The 21,120-nt window shown below is 44.5% G+C and overlaps 1 protein-coding gene across 2 annotated transcripts in view; it reads right to left on the reverse strand.

Annotated features, from left to right (window-relative positions):
• Adcy10 (adenylate cyclase 10) overlaps positions 1–16,857 on the reverse strand; it is a 63,310-nt gene extending 46,453 nt beyond the window's left edge. For both annotated transcript variants that reach the window (XM_036202735.1, XM_036202736.1), the window contains exons 1-8: positions 16,710–16,857; positions 15,958–16,062; positions 13,541–13,579; positions 12,936–13,079; positions 9,718–9,923; positions 7,640–7,736; positions 5,465–5,553; positions 76–267 (exon numbers count right to left, since the gene is read on the reverse strand). In XM_036202735.1, the coding sequence (XP_036058628.1) occupies positions 76–267; positions 5,465–5,553; positions 7,640–7,736; positions 9,718–9,923; positions 12,936–13,079; positions 13,541–13,579; positions 15,958–16,062; positions 16,710–16,857 (1,020 nt within the window). The remainder of the gene's footprint in view (positions 1–75; positions 268–5,464; positions 5,554–7,639; positions 7,737–9,717; positions 9,924–12,935; positions 13,080–13,540; positions 13,580–15,957; positions 16,063–16,709) is intronic.
• Positions 16,858–21,120: the final 4,263 nt, after the last annotated feature.

Here is a 21,120-nt window from a genome sequence, read left to right on the forward strand (position 1 = left end):
TCCTGGATTAAATGTCCTGTCATCTGTTCCTTCCACCTGGCCAATGTTCCTTCCCATTTTGTAGTTCAGACGTACCTTATCAAACATGAAGACCTTATTAATCTGGCCTCGGGAGACTTTCAAGACAGAAGTGATATGCACACAGGCAGCTTGGATGGCCGAACCTATGACTTCTGCTTTGTCTTGCTCTTTAAACATCAAGTTCACAAACACTATTGTCACGGGACGAAGCTCAGATAAATAGCCCCGAAGCTGCTTGTCATCAATCTGCAAGGCAGAGGGCAGTTTTCTGCAGTGTGTGTGCCCTGGCCAGGACGGCCTTTCAACACCACCCCAGGCCACACCCTAAGTCACTACTGGGAAGGAAGCCTTTTGAGATGCTCAGGCAACTGAAGCCGCCACACTGTGAGGTACAATCCAGAGCCAGCCCATGGGAACCCATTATCCAAATCTCTTCCATTGATTCCCCAGCAAACACACACGCACAAACACACCACTCATCAATGAAGATTTACACAGTTGCTAATGTGGCCAGCTGCTGCTTCAGTACCTAACAAACGCCCCATGCCAATGTGCGATGTCACAGGAAGTACTATCATCTTTTTATCTCTTACTTGTCCAGTTAGGTAGAAGATTATTATTCCATGTCACTTAACCTTGTACTTTCTTATCCTAGCTCCTTCTGGAATATTTTTAGATTCTATCCCACTATTTTCAGATAACATGGCAAAACCCAGCATCAGTGTTCCCATTTTACAGACTGAATAGCAGATGTATGGAGAAGTAATCCAATGTTCCCAAGGTTATGCAGATAGAAAATAGCAAATTAAAACCCAGCTGTGATGCCAGGCCGTGGTGGCACACACCTTTAATTCCAACACTTGGGAGGCAGAGCCAGGCAGATCTCTGAGTTCAAGGCCTGGTCTACAGAGTGAGATCTAGGACAGGCACCAAAACTACACAGAGAAACTCTGTCTTGAAAACAAACAAACAAAACAAAACAAAAACAAAAAAACAAAAAACCAGCTCTGGATTCCAACATTTCTTGTAATACATGCCTCTTTGTGGTGGTGTATTTTGTTTTATTGTTTTATTTAGGTTCCCTCTTCTCTACATTCCCACCCTGTGAGAGGCACATGGAGAAGAAAGTATTCCTCAGATCATGCCTGCCTGTCATCCACCTTGAATTTTGTTAAATCAATGGCAGGGTAGGGGAGAGTCATTGTACATTTAGTCCAAATAACACAAAGGTATCTGGCTCCACTGACAATGTGAAATGCCATCTCAGAGTAGCAGATATTGCTCCAGGGAATTAAGCCGCCACTCTTTCAGCCTAGGCTAGCCTCAGGACTGGGTTCATTTCATTATATTCCTTCCATAAAAGACAATATGACTTCTAACAAACCAGTGTAGGGATTTTTTTCAAATACATCGACAAGTAAGTTTTCACTTGTAAAAATTAGAGCACATTAGATCACACGTTCTTACAGGACCGCAGCCTCTCTGAGGACCTTTAAGTGCTAGGATAGGCTTTGGCAAAGTCCTCCAGGACTTGTCTTTCATCTTCTTTCGGCTCCCCACCCCCAGACATACCTCTTTAACAGTATTCATTATTTCTACCTACAATTCCTCACCAACTCACAAGTCCATCTTATACTCCATCCCTGTAGGTGACCAGCTCAACAGTAGCTAATGGGTTCTGTCTGTTGAGGCAGCAGAGGTTGTAGGAGAGACTTCCTCTCAGACTATCACAGGCACAGGTAGTTCCCACCAGTGAGGTCCGTTTAGGCACAAACCCCTATGCTTAGAATTGAGGGCAGCTGCTCTTTTAAAGGATTATTAAAAACAGGAGCATAATTCCCACAACTCAAAAAGATCACAAGTCAATAAAATGTTTTCCTCGACTGAAGACTGAGTTCAAAGCCACTCTGGGCAACTTAGTGATAGCCTGCCTCAAAAATAAAATGAGTAACTATAGATTTTGTTTGCTAGACTGGGCATTGAATATAGAGCCTCTAGCACACTAAGTAAAGCTGAATGTTCTACCATTCAACATAATCTTTAAAAAAAAAAAAAAGAGGATCTCATTATATAACCCTGGAATTGGCCGTGTAGACCAGGCATGACAATCCATCTGTCTATCCCTCCCAAATGCTGGATTAAAGGAATGTACCACCACACCTGACTGAATGTGCATGTGAAGGAACCCTCTCTCATAGGCCAGAAGAGGTTGTTAAATTCCCTGGAGCTGGAGTTACAGGAGATTGTGAGCTGCCTGATTTGGGTACTGGGAACTGAATTTGGGTCCTCTGTAAGAGCAGTAAGTACTCTTAACCATTCATCCTTTTCTCCAGACCCTTTTTAGTTTTGGGGGAAGGATCTCCAAATATGTAGGCTATACCTAAGAATTAGCCTTAGCCTCCTGAGAGGATGGGATGTTGGTGTTTATTGCTAGGCCCAGAATAAATGTTTTTGTTTGATTGGTTGGTTGGTTTGGAGATTTGTAGCCTAGGCTGGCCTGAGCTTGATATGTACTCAAAGATGACTTTTGATGCTCTCTCCCCCACTGCCAAGTGCTAGGATTATAGGTGTGCACCACCACGACCCAAGCTTTGTTTTTTTTATTTTATTTTATTTTTTGAGATGGTCTTACTCTGAAGCTCAGGTTTGCCTAGAATTCACTGTGATTCTCTTGCCCCAGCCTCCCAATTCCAGGATTACAGGCATAAACAACTTACTTATGGTTTGCTCAGTTATATAGGGCAACACAGTCCAAGTAAGGCAGACAAGCATAGAGGATAGTTTATTAACCCAGGACTCCACTTGGTTTGGGCTATACAAACTTCTAATAATGCATTTGGTAGCCAGAGACCCTTACCTACAAATACTATGCACACTCCAAACAATGCACCTAGCAACCTGTTAGCAACCAAGGCCCCATGTACACTGAGGTACATGAATACCATAGTGTTTTCAATGAGAATGACCCCTAGGTTTATATATTTAGATACTTGGTTCCCAGTTGGTGGAACTGGTTGGGAAGGATTAGGAGGTGTGGCCTTGTTGGAGGAGGTGTGCCACTGGGAGTGGGCTTTGAGGATTCAAAAATCCATGCCAATCCCAGTGTGCTTTCTGCCTTTTGCTTGTAATTCTCAAGATGTGAGCTCTCAACTGCTACATTCTCTCTGCCATCATAGATCTAACCCACTGAAACTGTAAGCCCAACTAACTAACTCTTTCTTCTATAAACTGCTTTGGTCATGGTGTTTTATCACAGCAATAGAAAAAATAATTGTCTTAGAGTTTCTATTGCTGTGAAGAGACACCATGACCACAGCAACTCTTATAAAGGAAAGCATTTAAATGAAGTGACGGCTTACCATTTCAGAAGTTTAGTTCATTATCATCATGGCAGGGAACATGGTGGCTGGAAATATGGTGGCATGCTGGCAGACATGGTACTGGAGAAGTAGCTGAGAGTTCTACATCTTGCACAGGCAACAGGAAGTAGCCTATTTCATTGGGTGTGGCTTGAGCATATATGAGATCTCAAAGTCAGCTTCCACAATGACACACTTCCTTCAACAAGACCACACCTGCTCCAACAAGGTCACACCTCCTAGTAACTCCACACCCTTTGGTGGTCATTTTCTTTCAAACCACCACAGTAATTAAGATACACACCCAACTCTACCCCAAACAATGGAATAAGCTTTTTCTCCCCTTAAAAACTATCAACTCAGACATATCCTAGTCAGTTGTACTCCAGTGATGTCAGAGGTCAGGGTAGGGGTGCTGCTCAGCCCAGACTGGATCTGGCCAACACTGGTTTGAAATGCATGCACAATATGGCAAACTGTGTCCTCTAAGTGAATCTTTAGGGAGAATCCACTATTTACCATCTCATGCCTATGCACAATGGGCATACATGCAATTAAAATCAGAGGCATTATGAGAAGAGACTTGTGCAGTAACGGTGATAGAGCAACCTGTTAATCAAAATAGAAAACTATCCACATTATATCCCTTAGCAACCACACTCCTTTTGGACCCCATTAAAGGAAGCCCCAAGCAATAGCCAGGGCCCTTGAGTACTCTCTTTTACTTATGTGGTCCGCTGTTCTCATGCAGCAAATTTTGATCTGCACTTTCACTTTATTCTGAAAAAAATTTCCCTGCTGCATTGCAAATCTGTATGTGTGTCTGTGTCCACAGTTTGAGAATGATACCAAGAAGCTGGAGATACATGGCTAACCCCTGACCACTGGTAACCCTAGTTTCTTGCTGCCACAGTGTACTTAGGATAATGCCTCCTTTAATCCTTCTCTCATCCTCCATACCTTTCTCTCCTCTTTCCCTTCCTCCTCTCTCTCCTCCCTTCCTTTCCTTTCTCACTCTTTGTGATTTCACAATGCTAGAGATGGGACCCAGAGCCTAACACATGCTAGGTAAATGCTCTACCATTGAACCACACACACCCCCCCCCAATTTTTAATAATGCCCTGATTTGGATAAAAAATTTTGAAGTCACCTATCCACAGAGAATGTGAAATGAAATTCCCAGAAAAGAAAAGCCAGTTAAAGATTCTGCAAGGGTGATTAACGAGTTGTCTAGAACTTCGTGGCTGTAGAGAGTTAGACTGCTACAGATCTAGATCTTGTACTGTCTTAGAGCCCTTAACAGCCATCCACTGCTTATCTCTCCAGGCTAGCCTAGCATCTTTTCAATTATCAAGTGAAACCCTTGGAATGTGTTAATTTAACAGATCCTGGAACTCCTAGGCAACCCCCAATATTAGAAAACATGAGACCTATGGCATTTTGCTATCATCCACCCACCTGATATTTCTACCAATAAACTTGAGAAGTATCTTGATTTATGACTCTGTCTTTTGTGTTAGGCCCATGAAAAGACTTTGCATGTTGGAACATATTATTTGGGACAACCTGAATCTTGATAAGTTTTGGATCCCTGGTTATTGGGTATCCTCTGCTGCCGATGTAATAAGCAAATCAAGCTGAATTAATAAATCCAAATTTAATCTGAGCAGAGAAAAGCACCTCCTGGGTGGTTCTTGGGAAGGCAGGGGAGAGAGGCCATGGCAGGTATGGCAGCCAGGTCTTAAGTAGGCATGGTCTTGAGCAGCCCCGTGGAGGGTCTAACTCTTGGCCGCCAATCCTAGGGGCAGGGTCTGGGGGGGAGAGAGGTGGGGCTTCCACCTAATGATCCCAGATTCCTTGGGTATATGGTGCCAGAAGGGCTTCTACCTAAACAAATCTGTGTCCCAGGCCATTGTCACTTCTCTTTGAGGTAAGACCTATGTGTTGAGCCAACAAAAATATACTTTTTTTAAATTTAGGAACTTTTTTTTAAAACAGATTTTGTGTTTTATTTACTATTTTGTCTTTCTTGCCGTTGAGATTCCTGACACCTCAATTTGAACACACTGAATTATGAAAATACCTGCTTCAAAATGATTTCCATCACATACTTTTGTAGGGACAACTCGAGATCAGGATCAGACTCCAGCATGCAGGCGAGCCTTAGGAAGTCTAAGAGGGCGGAAGGAAAGGGAAGGCTCAGCAGTGCTAGAGACAGGAGTCTTCCTGTTCCCACTCCCTGGGGCAGTGTTCCTTACAGGAGACCCTGGGACACCAACGATCAAAGAGGGTCAAGGCAAGCTCGGTAGTGGTAGTGCACGCCTTTAATCCCAGCACTGGGGAGGCAGAGACAGGCAGATCTCTGAGTTCTAGGCCAGTCTGGTCTATAGAGTGAGTTCCAGGCCAGGACAGCCAGGTCTACACAGAGAAACCCTGTCTTGAAACATCTCCTCCATTACACACACACACACACACACACACACACACACACACACACACACACACACAAAAAGGGTCAAGGGAAATCTAATCCACAGAAGGTTGCGGACTTCTCTAAATTCAGTTGAATGTGACTCAGTACTGGGATTGAACTAAAATGCTTTGTGACTTAGAATGATTCTTACTTGTGGATTTGATCTTGAATTCTGCATTGCAGGTTTCTTAGGTGCCTCACTGTAGTCCTATGGAGGCTCGACACGAATGGTTTGGGAAGAACTGAATAGAACAGACTGGAAACCAAGGACAGCTCTCCGGCTCCCTCCACATTTAAGGAAGGGGAAGAAACTGGCAAGAGACGCCGAAGATGGCTGGTTTGCAGGACAGAAGCAAGACTAAGGCAGGTACTGCAGAGCCCCAGGAAAACAGAGAACGTAATATGCATGGAATGATTAATCCAAGTCAAGTGTGGCACTTTTGCCTCTAGCCTTACCTAGCACTAGAGAAACTGAGGCAGGAAGCTCACTTGGGCCTGAGCCAGAAAGTTCAAGGTCAACCTGGGCAAAGCTGAGCTAAACAACAGCAACAATAGAAAGGCATACTGGTGTGGTGGCATACCACTTCCCTTTCTCCAGACCAGCAATCTAAGGACCTAGCCATCTTCCTGCCCTGGCCACTGATTCCCATTTACCATTTCCAAACACCAGTAGGACAAAATACAAAGCATTTTTGACTCCTGTTTGCCCTCAAACTTCTTTTCAGTTTCTGTGTATCCAATTGTGTTATATGTTTATCGGTTCTTGGATCCCTTCACTCATACAGTCACTAATAAATGTGCCTTGCATATATATGCCTTGGAATATGTGTTGGTAATTTGAAGGTGGAGGCAGGAGGATCAGTAGATCAAGATCATCTTTTGATACATAGAGAGTTTGAAGCCAGACTGGGTTACTCGAGACTGTATCAGAAAATAAAACAATAACAAAACCCACAGCACGTAGCTCAACGGTAAAGCCTTAGGCTTGATCCTTTACACAGCTGCATGGGGGAATTAATCCAAAGTCAACCACCTAGGCAAGGCTGGGGCTGAGAGTATAGCTCAGGGGTAAGGTAGAACATAGGGCCCCGAGTTTCAACCAAAGCACTGTAAAGAAATTAACTAAACTTCCAAATAGCAACATCCAAAGCCATCCACCTAGGGCCAACCACCTAGGATGAAGCCTAGGAAAAGATCACCAGACTCTAGTCAGTGGTATGTATAGCTTGTACACTTGACACATTCTCAGACACAGGGAAGAAGGAAGAAATTGGATGTTGGGGAAAGAAGACAAGTTTAGTACACAAAGCTGAGGCAGGAGGATTAAGAGTTCAAGGTCAGTTTAGGGTACATAATGAGACCTTGCCTTCCCTCAAAATAAATTTAAAAATTAAAAATAAACTTAGAAGCCACTCACCCCCGAGGCATAAGCAATGCCTATTTATTGATAAATGAAATGAAGGCATGAAGAACAGATAAATACATGACACGAATAGATATAGAGAAACTTGGGAGCCTTGTGAGGCTAAATTGGAGTCAAAGATGCTTTGCATTTTATCTTGTTAATGTTTGGAAGAAGATAGACGGGAATCAGTGCCCAGGAGAGGAAGATGGCTAAGTGGTCAGAATTGCTGTTCTGGAGAATGGGAAGTCCATCTCCTTCATCAAGGTCAAGGGCCAGAGCTATGTTAAGAGTGCATCCACTTGTCACTGAACCACTGACATTGGCTTAAGTCCCTACTGACCACTACAGAGGCAAAGGGTCTATGCACGGAGGCTACTTACTTTTGTGGTCACCAGAAGGATAATAATCCATGAAGGCCATACATTTGTTGAAAAACTCGTCAAAGTTAAAAGTCGGGGGTGGTTTTAAGAAGCTAACCTGGATAAAACAACAGTAAAATTCCAGTTATTCTGAGGACTGTGTGACCTTGGGAATATCATTTCACAGAACAGTGTACTTTTGAATATCTAGGACCTGACACATAGTGACTGGCACATTTAAGGATGTTCAGTTTTTGTTTTGTTTGAGACAGGGTCTCACCTCTGTGGCTCAGAAGGAATGCTGTGCCACAAGCTGGCCCTTGAACTTCTGGTCATTCTTATGTCTTGGTTTCTCAGGTGCTCAGGTATGAGCTACAAAGCCCCACTCAGTTATTATTATCAATATCATTATCATTATCATTATCACTACTACTACTACTACTACTACTACTACTACGACTACTGGTGGTGGTAGTATTTTTCAGACAGGGGATTGTTTGAGACAGGATCTCACTATGTAGTCCTGGATGATCTAGAATTCAGTCTATAGACCAAGCTGGCCTGAAACTCACACAATCTGCTTATCTCTGCTTGCTGAGTGCTGGGATTAAAGGCCCAGGGCCTTGTACTCCACCACTGTGCTACATTCATGTCCTGTTTACTTGTTTGTTGTTGTTTGAGATAAGGTATTGCTAACTAGCTCTAGCGAGTCGCAGATTTGAAAGGCTAAGCTCTCCGATGCTAGGACTATAGGATGTGTCACGAGGTCTGGCCAGTGGTTGTAAACTGTAATTTTGAAAGGAGGCAGATTGCAGCTGCCAGCAGTGCAGGCCTGTAATCCCAGCTACTTGGGATGCTGAGGCAGGAAAAGCAAATATCTAAAGGTTTCTGGTGCTATGAGGGACCTTCAAGGATAACCTGGGCTACTTAGTGAGACTCTGCCTCAAAAAGAAAATACAAAAAAATGCTGGGGCTGTTACTCAGTGAGATAGGGTGCTTGCCTGGCATGTTTGTGGTTCTGTCCTTCACTACTACCCCCAAAAAAATTCCATTGTCATTTTAAAGGCTTATGAGCATAGCTCACACTGAACATATGCTTAAGCCCCTAAGTCCTATATTCAATGTTTAGCTCAAAGAGAAGAGAAGGGAAGAAAGATTAAATTTTTTTCTAATTACTTTTTAAGACTTTAAGGGTCAGTATATACACATGAAGGGCCACCTTTCTATGTTTTCCCACCCTGAGGATCTTTTCTCGATCTCTTCCTGAACATTTTAATTCAACTAAAACCCAAGGAAACCATATGCCTTCTTTCTCCTCCCTCTCCTCTCCTCCCTCTCCTTTCCTCCCTTCTCCTTTCCTCCCTCTCCTCCCCTTTTCTTTCTGCAGTATGATACAGAGTCAGAGATCATTATCCACTTAAGTGTGGGTATGAGGGAAAGAGAGGCGCTCAGAGAAAAGACAGTACACACTCAAAACAGGGATGCAGGCTTCCCGGGAGAGATTCTCACCCCATGTTTTTTTCTTATAAGTCTTGAAAACAAAGAGTGTCAACGTTTAAAAAGGTCTCAGGAAAGTGGTGAACTCTGAGATCGGCATATCCTTGAGTCTCTGGTATTCCTGCCTCCCAAAATGCAGAAACAAGTCCAAAAGTGTGAAGGCAGTAGGCAAAAACAGATGGGGAGGGGGATATCTGGCAAATGGCTGACAGTCCACCAGGGTTAGGAGGTGGTTGAGTAGAGAAAATAAGCACTAGCATTCCCAGGGTCCACATAGCAATCCCAGGAGCCCGGAGGTGGAGACGGGAGGATCAGCCCTTTAAGACCACCTTTAGCTGTGTAATGACTTCGAGGTTAGCTTGGGCTACATGAGACCCTGTCTCAATAAACACAAACAAATGGGGATCAGACCTTAGGACAACTCCAGGCTGCCCCTGGGTCACTCCCGGGCTTCTTTTACTCTCTGGGTGGGGGTTGAGGGGTGGGCCCACTTCCTTCTTGAGCTCGGCAGCCTTGGCTCCTCCCACGGGACGTGTCCTTAGGCTCACCAGACTCGGTGGAGTCAGCCTGCTGGCGCACTCTGGCAGCAGCCACAATCTCACCTTAACTGCTCTCTGATCCGGAATCCTCTCAATTTCAATCATGTTCCGGTCACAGAGCTGCCAGCAGTTTGGGGACAGAATAACGTCGTTCATCTGGGCCATGTTCTGCGCAAGGCGCACATCATCTACCGCCTGGCCGGTTACCAGAAAGTAGTTGCGTGTGTCATCCCCGAAGACCAACATGGTGATGTGGCCAGCAGCCAGTCCTGAAGAAGGCAAAGCAATGGGTTTGCACAACAAGTTCTGGGTTATTTCCCAGAAGCACTGATCTTGGAAAAATCAGAATCTTGCTGTGAACTACACAACCTCAGCAAAATCTCATTTTTAAAAAGTTTACATAGAAATCAGAGAATGCCTCTTCCAGGTCCCAATCGTTCCAAACGTCCCTTCTTTCAAAGCTAGAGAACATAACTCCTAATTTTCACTTTTTTTTTTTTCCCCAAGCGGGGATTTGGGTTTTGAGACAAGGTTTCTCTGTGTAGCCCTGGCTGTCCTGGAACTCACTTTGTAGACCAGGCTGGCCTCGAACTCAGAGATTTACCTGCCTCTGCCTCTGCCTCTCAAGTGCTGGGATTAAAGGCCTGCACCACCAGGCCCGGCTTGATGACACTCTTCATAAAGGGTTCTATCACTCCCCAAAGTTATTTAACCTTTTCTTCAGTTTACACTTAAGGCAACAGAAAACCATGTTAATAATTGAGGCTTTAACTGAAAACAAACCCTAGTTCTGTCTCATTGTAGGCCATAACTAAAGCTGAAGAAAAAGAAATAGGTATTTGAAAGCCAGATGACCCACCCCAACAATGGTTCCTCTAATTGTTTTCTCTCTTTTTGAAATAGGATCTCACTATGGAAACCAGGTTGTCCTTGAACTCACTGAGATCCGTCTGCCTTCTGAGTGCTGGGATTAAAGGCATGCACTCCCATACCTGGAGCTCCTCTAATTGTTTTCAAGTTGAGAAATGAAGAATAATAGAACCTAGGTGCTGAAAAGGATGGCGTGCATATGAACATATATAAATACATACATGTATACACATACACATGCACTATATATGCCAGAGTGCTCTTAAATTACTGTAATTAATGTAATCAAAGTTTGTTTCCCATCTTTGCTCTTTGTGGTGATTCTGTTTGTGACTGTAGCTTCGGCTGGGCCTCGAACTTGCAGCAATCCTCCAGCCTCACCCTCCCAAGTGCTGAGCATAGGAGCACACCTCCACACCCAGCAAGCTGTGCTGACTTGCTGGATGCTCATTTCCCTGGTGCTATCTATAGACGGTTTGTTTTTCCACCTGACACACGCTACTGGCTAGCCTGGCTTACTAGAGGAAAAGATGAAAAGATGCTAAAGCATACCTCTCTGCTAGCCCCTCACAACACGAAAGGGTTTGAGTTACTATCATTATTTTATTTATTTATTTTTTTTAGTCAGGTTTCATGTATCCCAGGCTAGCATCCACTTAATATGTAGCAGAGAATGACCTTGAACTCCTTATCTTCCTTCTTTCGCCCTCCCCAAGTGCTGGGATGACAGACATGTGCCACCATGCCCCATCTGGGGTGTTTCCATTCTAAGAAGTATACCACATTAGCCCCTGAGTGAACTTGGAAAAAATGTCCTGGGGTATTCACCAAAGGAGACTGCTCAGATGTGGGTTTAAGCTAATAGAAAGTTTTATTAGCTGTCCAGCACTGTGTGCTCCAGAACCCAGGGTAGCCCCAAGCCTTTCTCAGGGTAAGCTTTTAGGCACAAAAACTATGTTCTGGATTGACATACTTCAGTTAATAAGAACAGTTAGCCAGAAGCAGAACTACAGAAGCCAAAAAGCAAGGTCAGTACATTCAGAGACTTTTCCAGAACTATATGAATGTTGATGGATTAGGCCTTCGCTTTAGTTTTGGAAGGTGGTGCTGTCTGTGCTGAGTTTTACAGCCTGGATGGCACTTCCATCATGAAGTCCGTTGTGCTAAGGTCTGGGGCCCTGTTACAAAACACACATTCACTATTGTAATGGCTGAACTTTTAAAGGATATATTTGGAAAATTTTTAAATAAGCATAAAGCATAAAAAGATAAGTCATCTAAGACAACAGCAAATTAAAGAGAAATAATCAATTGGATAACCTGTTATGGTGATGATCCTATTAGTTCTGACATTATTTCTTTTTATATTTATGTGTGTGTGTGTGTGTGTGTGTGTGTGTGTGTGTGTGTGTGTGTAGAGAGAGAGAGAGGGGAGAGAGAGAGGGAGGGAGGGAGGGAGGGAGAGAGGGAGAGAATATCATGCCATGACACATGTACAGAAAGGTCAGAGGTCTTGAGTGATAAGACTATAGGTGTGTGCCACCAAATCTAGTCTACTTTACTTTTTTTAAAGATTATATATATATACTCTATCTGCATGTACAACTTTATGCCAGAAGAGGGCATCAGATCCCCCTAGAGATGGTTGTAAGCCACCATGTGGTTGCTGGGAATTGAACTCAGGACCTCTGGAAGAGCAGGCAGTGCTCTTAACCGCTGAGCCATCTCTCCAGCCCCTACTTTACTCTTATAAGACCCTACTATATAGATATCATGATCATCTCAAATTCTCTTAAATGGTTAGTGCGTGAACAAAAGTTTGTATTCTGGTCAGCCTGGTAACAACTTCAAAGCACGACGGTAGGACCAAGCCAGCATGTTCTAGGAGTGAGGAACCAGATTTCAACTGCTGTAGTAGCATCTGTTCTTTCCCCAGTGCTTACTTATCTTTTGTTTGCTTGTGTTTTGAGGTTGTCTTGTTATGCCCCCGAGGCTGGCCTCAAACTCTCACCTATCCTCCTGCCTCAGCCTCCTAAGAGTTGGGATTACAAGCATACACCTGTGTGGAAGACCTGCTCCCACTTTTACCTCAGGGTAGTCTTGAGGAGGGAGAAGTGAGAAATATTTAGATAGAAATATAGAAGGAAAAGAGACAAACACAGGATAGCTCAGGAGGGCCTGGATCCTTAACCACTGGCCCCTCCTGTTTCTTCTAAAGGGCTATTTATAGGAGTGTCAAGGGGTGGAGCAAAGACCGCCCCCTAGCTCAGCTAGGTGCAGACCCTTCCAATCACCTGGTAACCATGCACAAGGTCAAGAAATCCTCTAAGGCAGCCCTGCTGGGTAAATCAAGCTCAGATCTCACTAGGAAACCTTTGTGGGTCTCCACACACCTGGTTCCTGGTACTTACCTATCTTGACCCGGATATCCAGGCCCTCTTCAACCTCCTTGGCCTCAAACAAGCCATGGATCTCCAGGCTGCACTTTATCACCACTGTGATGATGTTTTTCAGCTGCTTCCGTTCCACTTTCCACAGGGCCAGCAGTGCGTCACCTGGGAGAGAGACACCCTAGGGGCTTTAGTCCTACCCTGGAGGTCAGTGCATTTTGCATGGATATTACATAAGCTTCAAACATTTTTCAACCCATTCCCTGGCCACGGCTCCCTGAGGTACCTTCCTTTTTTTTTTTTTTTTTTTCTTCTTTTTTTCTGGAGCTGAGGATTGAACCCAGGGCCTTGTGCTTGCTAGGCAAGCACTCTACCACTGAGCTAAATCCCCAACCCCAACAGTAAATTTATTTTTTTCCGAGACAGGATTTCTCTGTGTAGCTTTGCACCTTTCCTGGAAATCATTCTGTAGCCCAGGCTGGCCTCAAACTCACAGAGATCCACCTGCCTCTGCCTCCCAGGTGCTGGGATTAAAGGCATGCGCCACCACCATCCGGTACCTTCCTTTTTAACAGGGCAGGCACCTCGGTTCTTCCTTCCTACCCTTTCTGTCTCAGCTTCCGTACCTGCAAATTTTAGGATGTCTCCTCCAAAAATCAGCACTTCTAAAAAAGACAAGACAGAAAGGAACATTAAGTCAGACTGGTTCTTTAGTATTACTCACTAGTGAAATAGAAGTGGGTTGCGAGCATGGTTGCACAGGCCTGTCATCCTAGCACTTGGGAGGCTGAGGCAGAAGGATACTGTGAGTTTGAGCTCAGATGGGGCTACATAGCTAGACCTTAGACCCTGCCTCAGAGGAAGCTAGCCAGCTAGAAGAACAGTAGAAACGGGGGAGTGAGAACAGCAATCCAGAGAATACACTTCTATCAAACACGATGTCTCACGACTTCTATGTAGGTCTGCCTCCTCAGCTGCAGTACAGTGAGCCCCACAACCAAACTGTGTCTGTGCTCCAGAAAACCAAAACCAAAACCACGAACAGGAGGGCAGAGTTCCCCACAAGACCTAAGAATACGTGCCCTCCTCCCAGGGTAGAGGAATATTGCCAGCCAGCCTTTACGGGAACACATGCCGGTGAGTGGACAAAGATTTCACGAGAACAGGAGAAACAGCTCTATTGGTTGCCATTTCTTTTAGCAATTTAGACTATGAATGTAAGTAGAAATTTGCGTTTGCTGGTTTGGTCTTAGTGTTGGGGAGGAACACAGGGCATGTCAGGCAAGATAGGCCTTAAAGGATCCCCTCACCCCCACACTCATACCTGCCCCCGCACACCTCTTAGTTTGAACAATATCCTACAAAATTCTGAGTGTCTGCTGTGCCAAGTGGGATGCAAAAACAAATTAGATGCCCTTTCTGTGATTTGTTTGCAAATTTCATTTGTTTCTTTGTGTGTATGTGTATGAGTATGAGTGCATTCATGTGGGTACCTACAGAGGCCAGAAGAAATCACTGGATCCCCTGGAGTTGGAGTTATGAGCGGTTGTGAGCTGCCCAATGTGGGTGCTGGGAATTGAATCTTCTGTAAGAGCAGCAAGCACTTTTAATAGCTAAGCCCTTCTCCGTCCTTTTTATTTGTGATTGGGTCTCACTTTGTAACACAGGCTCACCTAAACCTCACTATGTAGCCTAGACTGGATTAGAACACGTAACCATTCTCCAGACTCAGCCTCCCAAGTGCTAAGATCATAGATGTGAGCCACCACCTGATTGCCTCTCTCTCCTCCCCCACCCCACCACGTGTGTGTGTGTGTGTGTGTGTGTGTGTGTGTGTGTGTGTGTGTGTGTGTTTGCTGGTAATGGAACTCAGGGCCTCAAGCATGTGTTGCATGCTGGGAAAGTACTCTACCAGTATGTTTTGGGGGTTTTGAGGCAAGTCTCATAACGGACTAGCTGGAAGTCACATTTATGTTCCTTCTACCTCTGTTTCCTAAGTCTTGGAGTTACAGGTTTTGTTTCTACTTTTGGGGAGCATTAGCCTGGGGCTATAGAGATGTCTCAGTGGTTAAGAGCTCTGGCTGCTTTTCCAGAGGACCAGGTTTGATTCCCAGTACCCACATGGCAGCTCACAAGCATATGTAACTTTAGTTCCAGGGAATCTGATACCTTCTTTTGGCCTCTGCAGATACCAGGCATGCATGTGATTCACAGACACACATGCAGACACAGCATCCAAACACAAAATAATAACTTTTAAAAAGAACATTAGCCTAGATGTAGTGGCTATTCCTATAATCTCAGTATTGGGAGGCTGAGGCAAGAGGATTGACTGCCTTGAGTTCAAGGTCTTATCTATATAAGAAGTCCCAGGCTAGCCTTGGCTATAGACTCAGGTCTTTAACATAAAACATACTTTCTCTCATGTAGTCTTATTAGCGAGGCTGATGACATTCATTTAGTTGTATTATAGCATATTAAAAATACTGATGACTGTCCTGGTTTGTCTTTTCTTGCTGTGATAAACACCCTGACCAAAAGGACTGTGAGAGGAAAGGGTTTATTTTAGCTTCTACCTTATAGTTCGTCATGAAGGAAAGTCGGGGCAAGAGCTCAAGCAGGAACCTGGAGGCAGGAATTGAACCAGAGACCCTGGAGGAGTGCTGTTCATTGGCTTATTCCCATGGCTCACCCAGATTGCCTTTTATTTTTTTATTTTTTATTTTTGTGCAACTCAGGACCACCTGCTCAGGGGTAGCAGTACCCATAGCGGGCTGGGAACTCCCACATCAATTATCGATCAAGAAAAACGTCCCACAGACTTGTCAACAGGCCAACCTGATGGAGGCATTTTCTCAATCGACGTTACTTCTCCCCCGTTGGCGCTAGCTTGTGTCAAGCTGACAAGACAAAACGCCAGGAGGATGGCATGTATATTTCTGGATACAAGCATGCAGAACTTCAGTCACTGTACTCTACTGTTCAACTACCGACCAAGCAGCGACTTGGACCACTCTCCAGCGACGCCCACGAGAACACTTACTTTCTACTATTGCACTTATGTAGTGGTTGAGGATCTCCACCAGCTGCTCGGCCCCTCGGTCCATGTACATGGCTGTGCTGAACTTCTCAGTCATTGCAGTAAAACCTGTAAGAAACTTACAGTTGGCTTCCCGGGAGTCAAGCAGAGCCAGCAGAGCCAGCAGAGCCAGCAGAGGGCTCCCCTGGCCTGAAAGGGGCCCCACTAAAAGTGGCTGCACTTCCAATGACCTTGGTGTGTCTGGTCAGGCGTTAGCCGTGCTGCACTTAATAGGCCTGCAATCAGGAGAAGTCACCTTTTCTTTCTAGGTTCTTGGTGTATACAATGATAATGGCATACTGTTGCCATTTTTTGTTCCATGGTTTAGAGGCCACACATTTTTCAAATTCTGAAGAGCCATGTTTTAGTATGAGGATATGAAACACAGTAGATCATCTCCTGAATTTGTCAGTTTGTCAGGGAGGTGTGTGGGAATGGGGGACACGTGGCTGTGCAAGAACTCTGGAGTCAGAAGTCCCAGATGGGGAACTTGAACATCTTAAAGACATGCCTGTGACTGCAAGCTGGGGGAAGGGAAGATGAGAGACACCTGGGGTCAGGGGTCATTCTCTTTCCCATAGTGCACAATGAGACTAGCTGCTGTAACAGCCTAGGGGTTTGAAAATGGTGTCCCCACTGCAATCACAACTGGCGTATGACTTCTGATGCCAGCATGCTGCTCAGCCACATTAAGCAAGCATCCCTTTTGCACTTACCTGAAATATCAACAAACATCAGAACTCCATCAAAACATTTCACTGACGGCCGCTCTGGAGAGAAATCTCCATAGACGATGAGGTCTGGTAGGTGAGCTGCTATTTTGACAATGGCCCGGTCTTGTAACTCTGCCCTTCGAGCATTCATGTTCTAGGATAATGCAGGATTTTCCAGCGCCAGTAAACTGTCCCCAAGTAAGTCTTCTAGAAACAAAAATCGGAAGAGGAGGAAATCTAGCTTGCACTTTGTTCTCTTTCCTATTTCTTTCTCTCCAGTGGCTTTTGTTCCTTGCTGTGGATGGCTTAAATGACTGAGTCACGGCAATGCCAGAGTTGGTGGCACTTCCAAAAGGATCACCCCCCCCTTCTTCCCCACCCCTTTCTTTTTGTGAGACGAGGTCTCACTACGTAGATCTCACTGGCCAGCGACTTGCTATGAAGACCAGGCTGGTCTCTAACTTGTACAGATCTGCTTGCCTCTGCCTATAGGATCACTTTTTTTTTACACAGAAGGAAAACCATGAGAGACTAGACTTCCAACCCAACTCTGAACAGCTATTACAAAAATGAGTGCACTCTGGAGGACAGCAATGGGCCCATCCAGTTCCATGAAAAGGTAAACTCTACTGGTGTGTGTGTGTGTGTGTGTGTGTGTGTGTGTGTGTGTGTGTATACCAGGCTTTTTATTTTGGGGGCCACCAACTAGCTCCCAAATCATGACCCAGAGACTTAGTTTTGAATGCTTGGCCTTGCTTAGGCACATTTCTGGCTAGCTCTTTTAACTTAAATTAACCTGTTTCTTCTTATGCCTCAGGGCTTATTACCTCTCTTTTTTTTTTTTTTTTTTTTTTTTTTTTTTTTTTTTTTGGTTTTTTTGAGACAGGGTTTCTCTGTAGCTTTGGAGCCTATCCTGGACTAGCTCCGCCTGCCTCTGCCTCCTGAGTGCTGGGATAACAGGCATGCGCCACCACCGCCCGGCCAAAACAAAGGTTTGTGCAGTCTCTCTTTCAGGTTTTTTTTCCTGGAGCTGAGGACCGAACCCAGGGCCTTGTGGTTGCTAGGCAAGCGCTCTACCACTGAGCTAAATCTCCAACCCACCCTCTCTTCTGTATATCTTACTTTTACTGCTTCTCTATGTCTGGCTGCCTGACTTGCCCCAGGCTCGTTCTCACCTCCTTTTTCTCTTGTTCTTCCTTTTCCAGGCTAGAACTTCTCCTATTTATTCCCTCTGCCGGCCAGCCTCACCTATCCTTTCTCCTGCCTAGCTATTGGTCGTTCAGCTCTTTATTAGATCAATCAGGTGCCTTAGGCAGGCGAGGTGAAACAAATGCAACACATCTTTACATAGTTAAACAAATGCAGCAAACACAAAAGTAACACACCTTTACCCAGTTAAAGTAACATTCTGCAGGATAAACAAATGTAACACATCTGTGCCTAGTTGAATAATATTTTACAACAGTGGGGGCGGGGGGGGGGGGCAGTAGCACTCTTCAGTCTAGGCGGACTCCATTTCCTTTTGTTTCCTTATCCTTCATCCTCTTCCGACCTGTTATCTTTTCTCCTTTATAAAAATTAAACACAGGTGTGCATTTTTGTGGATACATACTTATATGTGGGTATTAGGTTATTATCTATAGGCAAGAGGTTAAGTAAATTAAGGTATGGTAATGGAGAGTGAGAGAACTCAAAAGGGTGGGTGTGGGCACGCAAGTAACAGTTGGAAGGCTGAAGGGCTTGAAGCTGTAAGTGGGAGGGTATGTTGACATTCCCTTTTGCTGCTAGTTGGCTGTAAGAAAATTAGTATTGACTAAGACCTTCCTTCCTTTAGGTGTGGACATCAAATGCTCAAACGCAAGTGAGGTTAAAAGAAAAAAATCTCTAGCTGAGTGTGGTGGACTATGCCTGTCATCCCAGCACTTGGAGTAGTAGTGACTAAGGCAGGAGGATCGTCATGAGTTTCCTGAAGCTACAGAGTGAGACCCTGTCTCAAAAAACCAGAGTCCCCATCTCCAGCAAGAATCCCTTGGGAACCCACCTGCCGCACAGGGCAGGGAAGCAGGTAGGCTAACTTTGAATCTTTACCTCTTGCTCCTCTCCTCCAAATCTACAACCTCAGCCTCACCCCTGCCCCTCTCACAGACCACCTGCTTTGGTCTCCCCTCCCTCTCTGCCCCCATCTCCAGTGCATCACATGCATTTTCTCCCCTAACCTTCCTTTCCCCAACTCACCCTCTACCCCAGCCCCAGCAGGAGTGATTCCCTAGGAACTCTCAGGTGAAGCCTGCCAGAGAGGCAGGCTGGTCAATGAAGCAGGTAGGCATGTTTCAGACTTCCACACTCCCTCCTTTTCTCCGAATCCAATCCCCCAGTCTCATCACCAGCTCTTCAACAGATCACCTGCTGTGGCCTCTCCTCACTCTCTGCCCCCATTCCCAGGGGATTAAGCAAATCCTCCTAGAACACCCTGTTTCTCTCCTTTCTGTTGACCCCCTCAGCCATTCTAGCCCATCCCCATTCCTAAGTAACAGATCCAAACACCTAGAAACACAATATACCAGGGACCCCCAATGACTGCACCTGTCAGGATCCCAGAAGAATTTTCTACCAGGCAATGCACATCTATCATATTCTCCTAAAAACCAGAGATGGAAACAGAAACCAAGGGACAAAACACCTACTCAACAAAAACCAGACCAGATATCAGTACCCACAATCTTCCCGGTCCCAGGTGCCTAGACACCAGCCCCAAAACACAATAACAGTTAGGACAATATGTCTCCACTAGAGCTGAGCAGCCCTACCACAGAGGCCTTGAATATTTTAACACAGCAGAAAGCACCAGAAAAAGGCCTTAAAACAGTCTTTACAAATATGATAGAGATCCTTAAAGAGGAAATAAATAAATCTACTAAATAAGTCTGTGAAAACACAAACAAGCAGGAGAAGGAAATGAATAAAACAGTTCAAGACCTGAAAGTGGAAACAGAATCAATAAAGAAAATCCAAACTGGGACTGAAATCTGAGAATGAAAAACTTGAACAGGAACTCAGAGGCAGGCCTCTATGGTGATAATTTCTCCCCCAATATGTTGTGCAACCTAGTAAACTTATCTGGGGTCAGAGAACAGAACAGCCACTAGATAGACATAGAGGCCAGAAAATGGTGGTGGCACACATACTTTTAATCCTATCACTCCAGAGGCAGAGAGCCATCCGGATCTCTGTGAGTTCAAGGCCATACTAGAGACAGCCAGGCATCATAACACACATCTTTTATCCCAGGAAGTTATGGCAAGAAGCAGAAAGGTATATAAGGCGTGAGGACCAGGAATTAGAGGCTTTTAAGTTTTTAGGCTTTTTTAGCAGCAGTTCAGCTGAGATCCATTTGGATGAGGACTCAGAGGCTTCTAGTTTGAGGAAACAGGATCAGCTGAGAAGTTATCGAGGTGAGGTTGGCTGTAGTTTTTTCTGTTTCTCTGATCTTTCAGAATTCACCCCAATATCTGGCACTGAGGGTTTTTTTTTTTTTAATTAATAAGACCATTTAAGATTCATGCTGCAGCCCTCACTAACTGAATACAATAGATGGAAGAGAGAATCTCAGGCACTGAAGACAAGATAGAAGAAATGGATACCTCATTCAAAGAAAACGTTAAATCTAACAAACTCTAGGCACAAAATATCCAGGGAATCTGCAGCACTGAACAGACCAAACCTTTGAATAACGAATATAGGAAGGAGAAGAAACCCAGGTCAAAGGCACAGAAAATATTTTCAAACGAAATCATAGGAGAAAGTTTCCCTAACCTAAAGAAGGAGATGCCTATCAAGGTACAAGAAGCACACAGAACACCAAATAGTCTGGACCAGAAAAGAAATTCTACTTGTCACATAATTGTCAAAATACTACATGAACAGAACAAAGAATGGATATTAAAAGCTTCAAGGAAGAAAGACCAGGTAACATATAAACACATAAAACTTTTAGAATAACACCGACATCTCAATCAATGCTCTAAAAGCCAGAAGGGCCTGGACAGATGTGCTGAGACTCAAAGAGATCCAAGGTGCCAGCCCAGACTACTCAGCATCACTTTCAGTCACCATAGATGGAGAAAGAAACACATTCTACATAAAACTAAATTTAATCAGTATCTATCCACAAATTCAGCCTTCAGAAGACACTAGAAGGAAAATTTCAACCTGAAGAAGCTAATCACACCCAAGAAAACACAAGGAATAAAAATTCTGCACCAGCAAACCAAAGGTTGGGGTAGGGGGACACCACAAGAACAAAATAACAGGAATCAACACACCAACGAACACTGCTCATTGAGACCCCAGCATCAATGGTCTCAGTTCCCCAATAAAAAGACATAGACCAACAGAATAGATGTGAAAACAGGAT

This window comes from Onychomys torridus, chromosome 11 (assembly GCF_903995425.1).
Source record: "Onychomys torridus chromosome 11, mOncTor1.1, whole genome shotgun sequence".
Classification (NCBI taxonomy): Eukaryota; Metazoa; Chordata; class Mammalia; order Rodentia; family Cricetidae; genus Onychomys; species Onychomys torridus.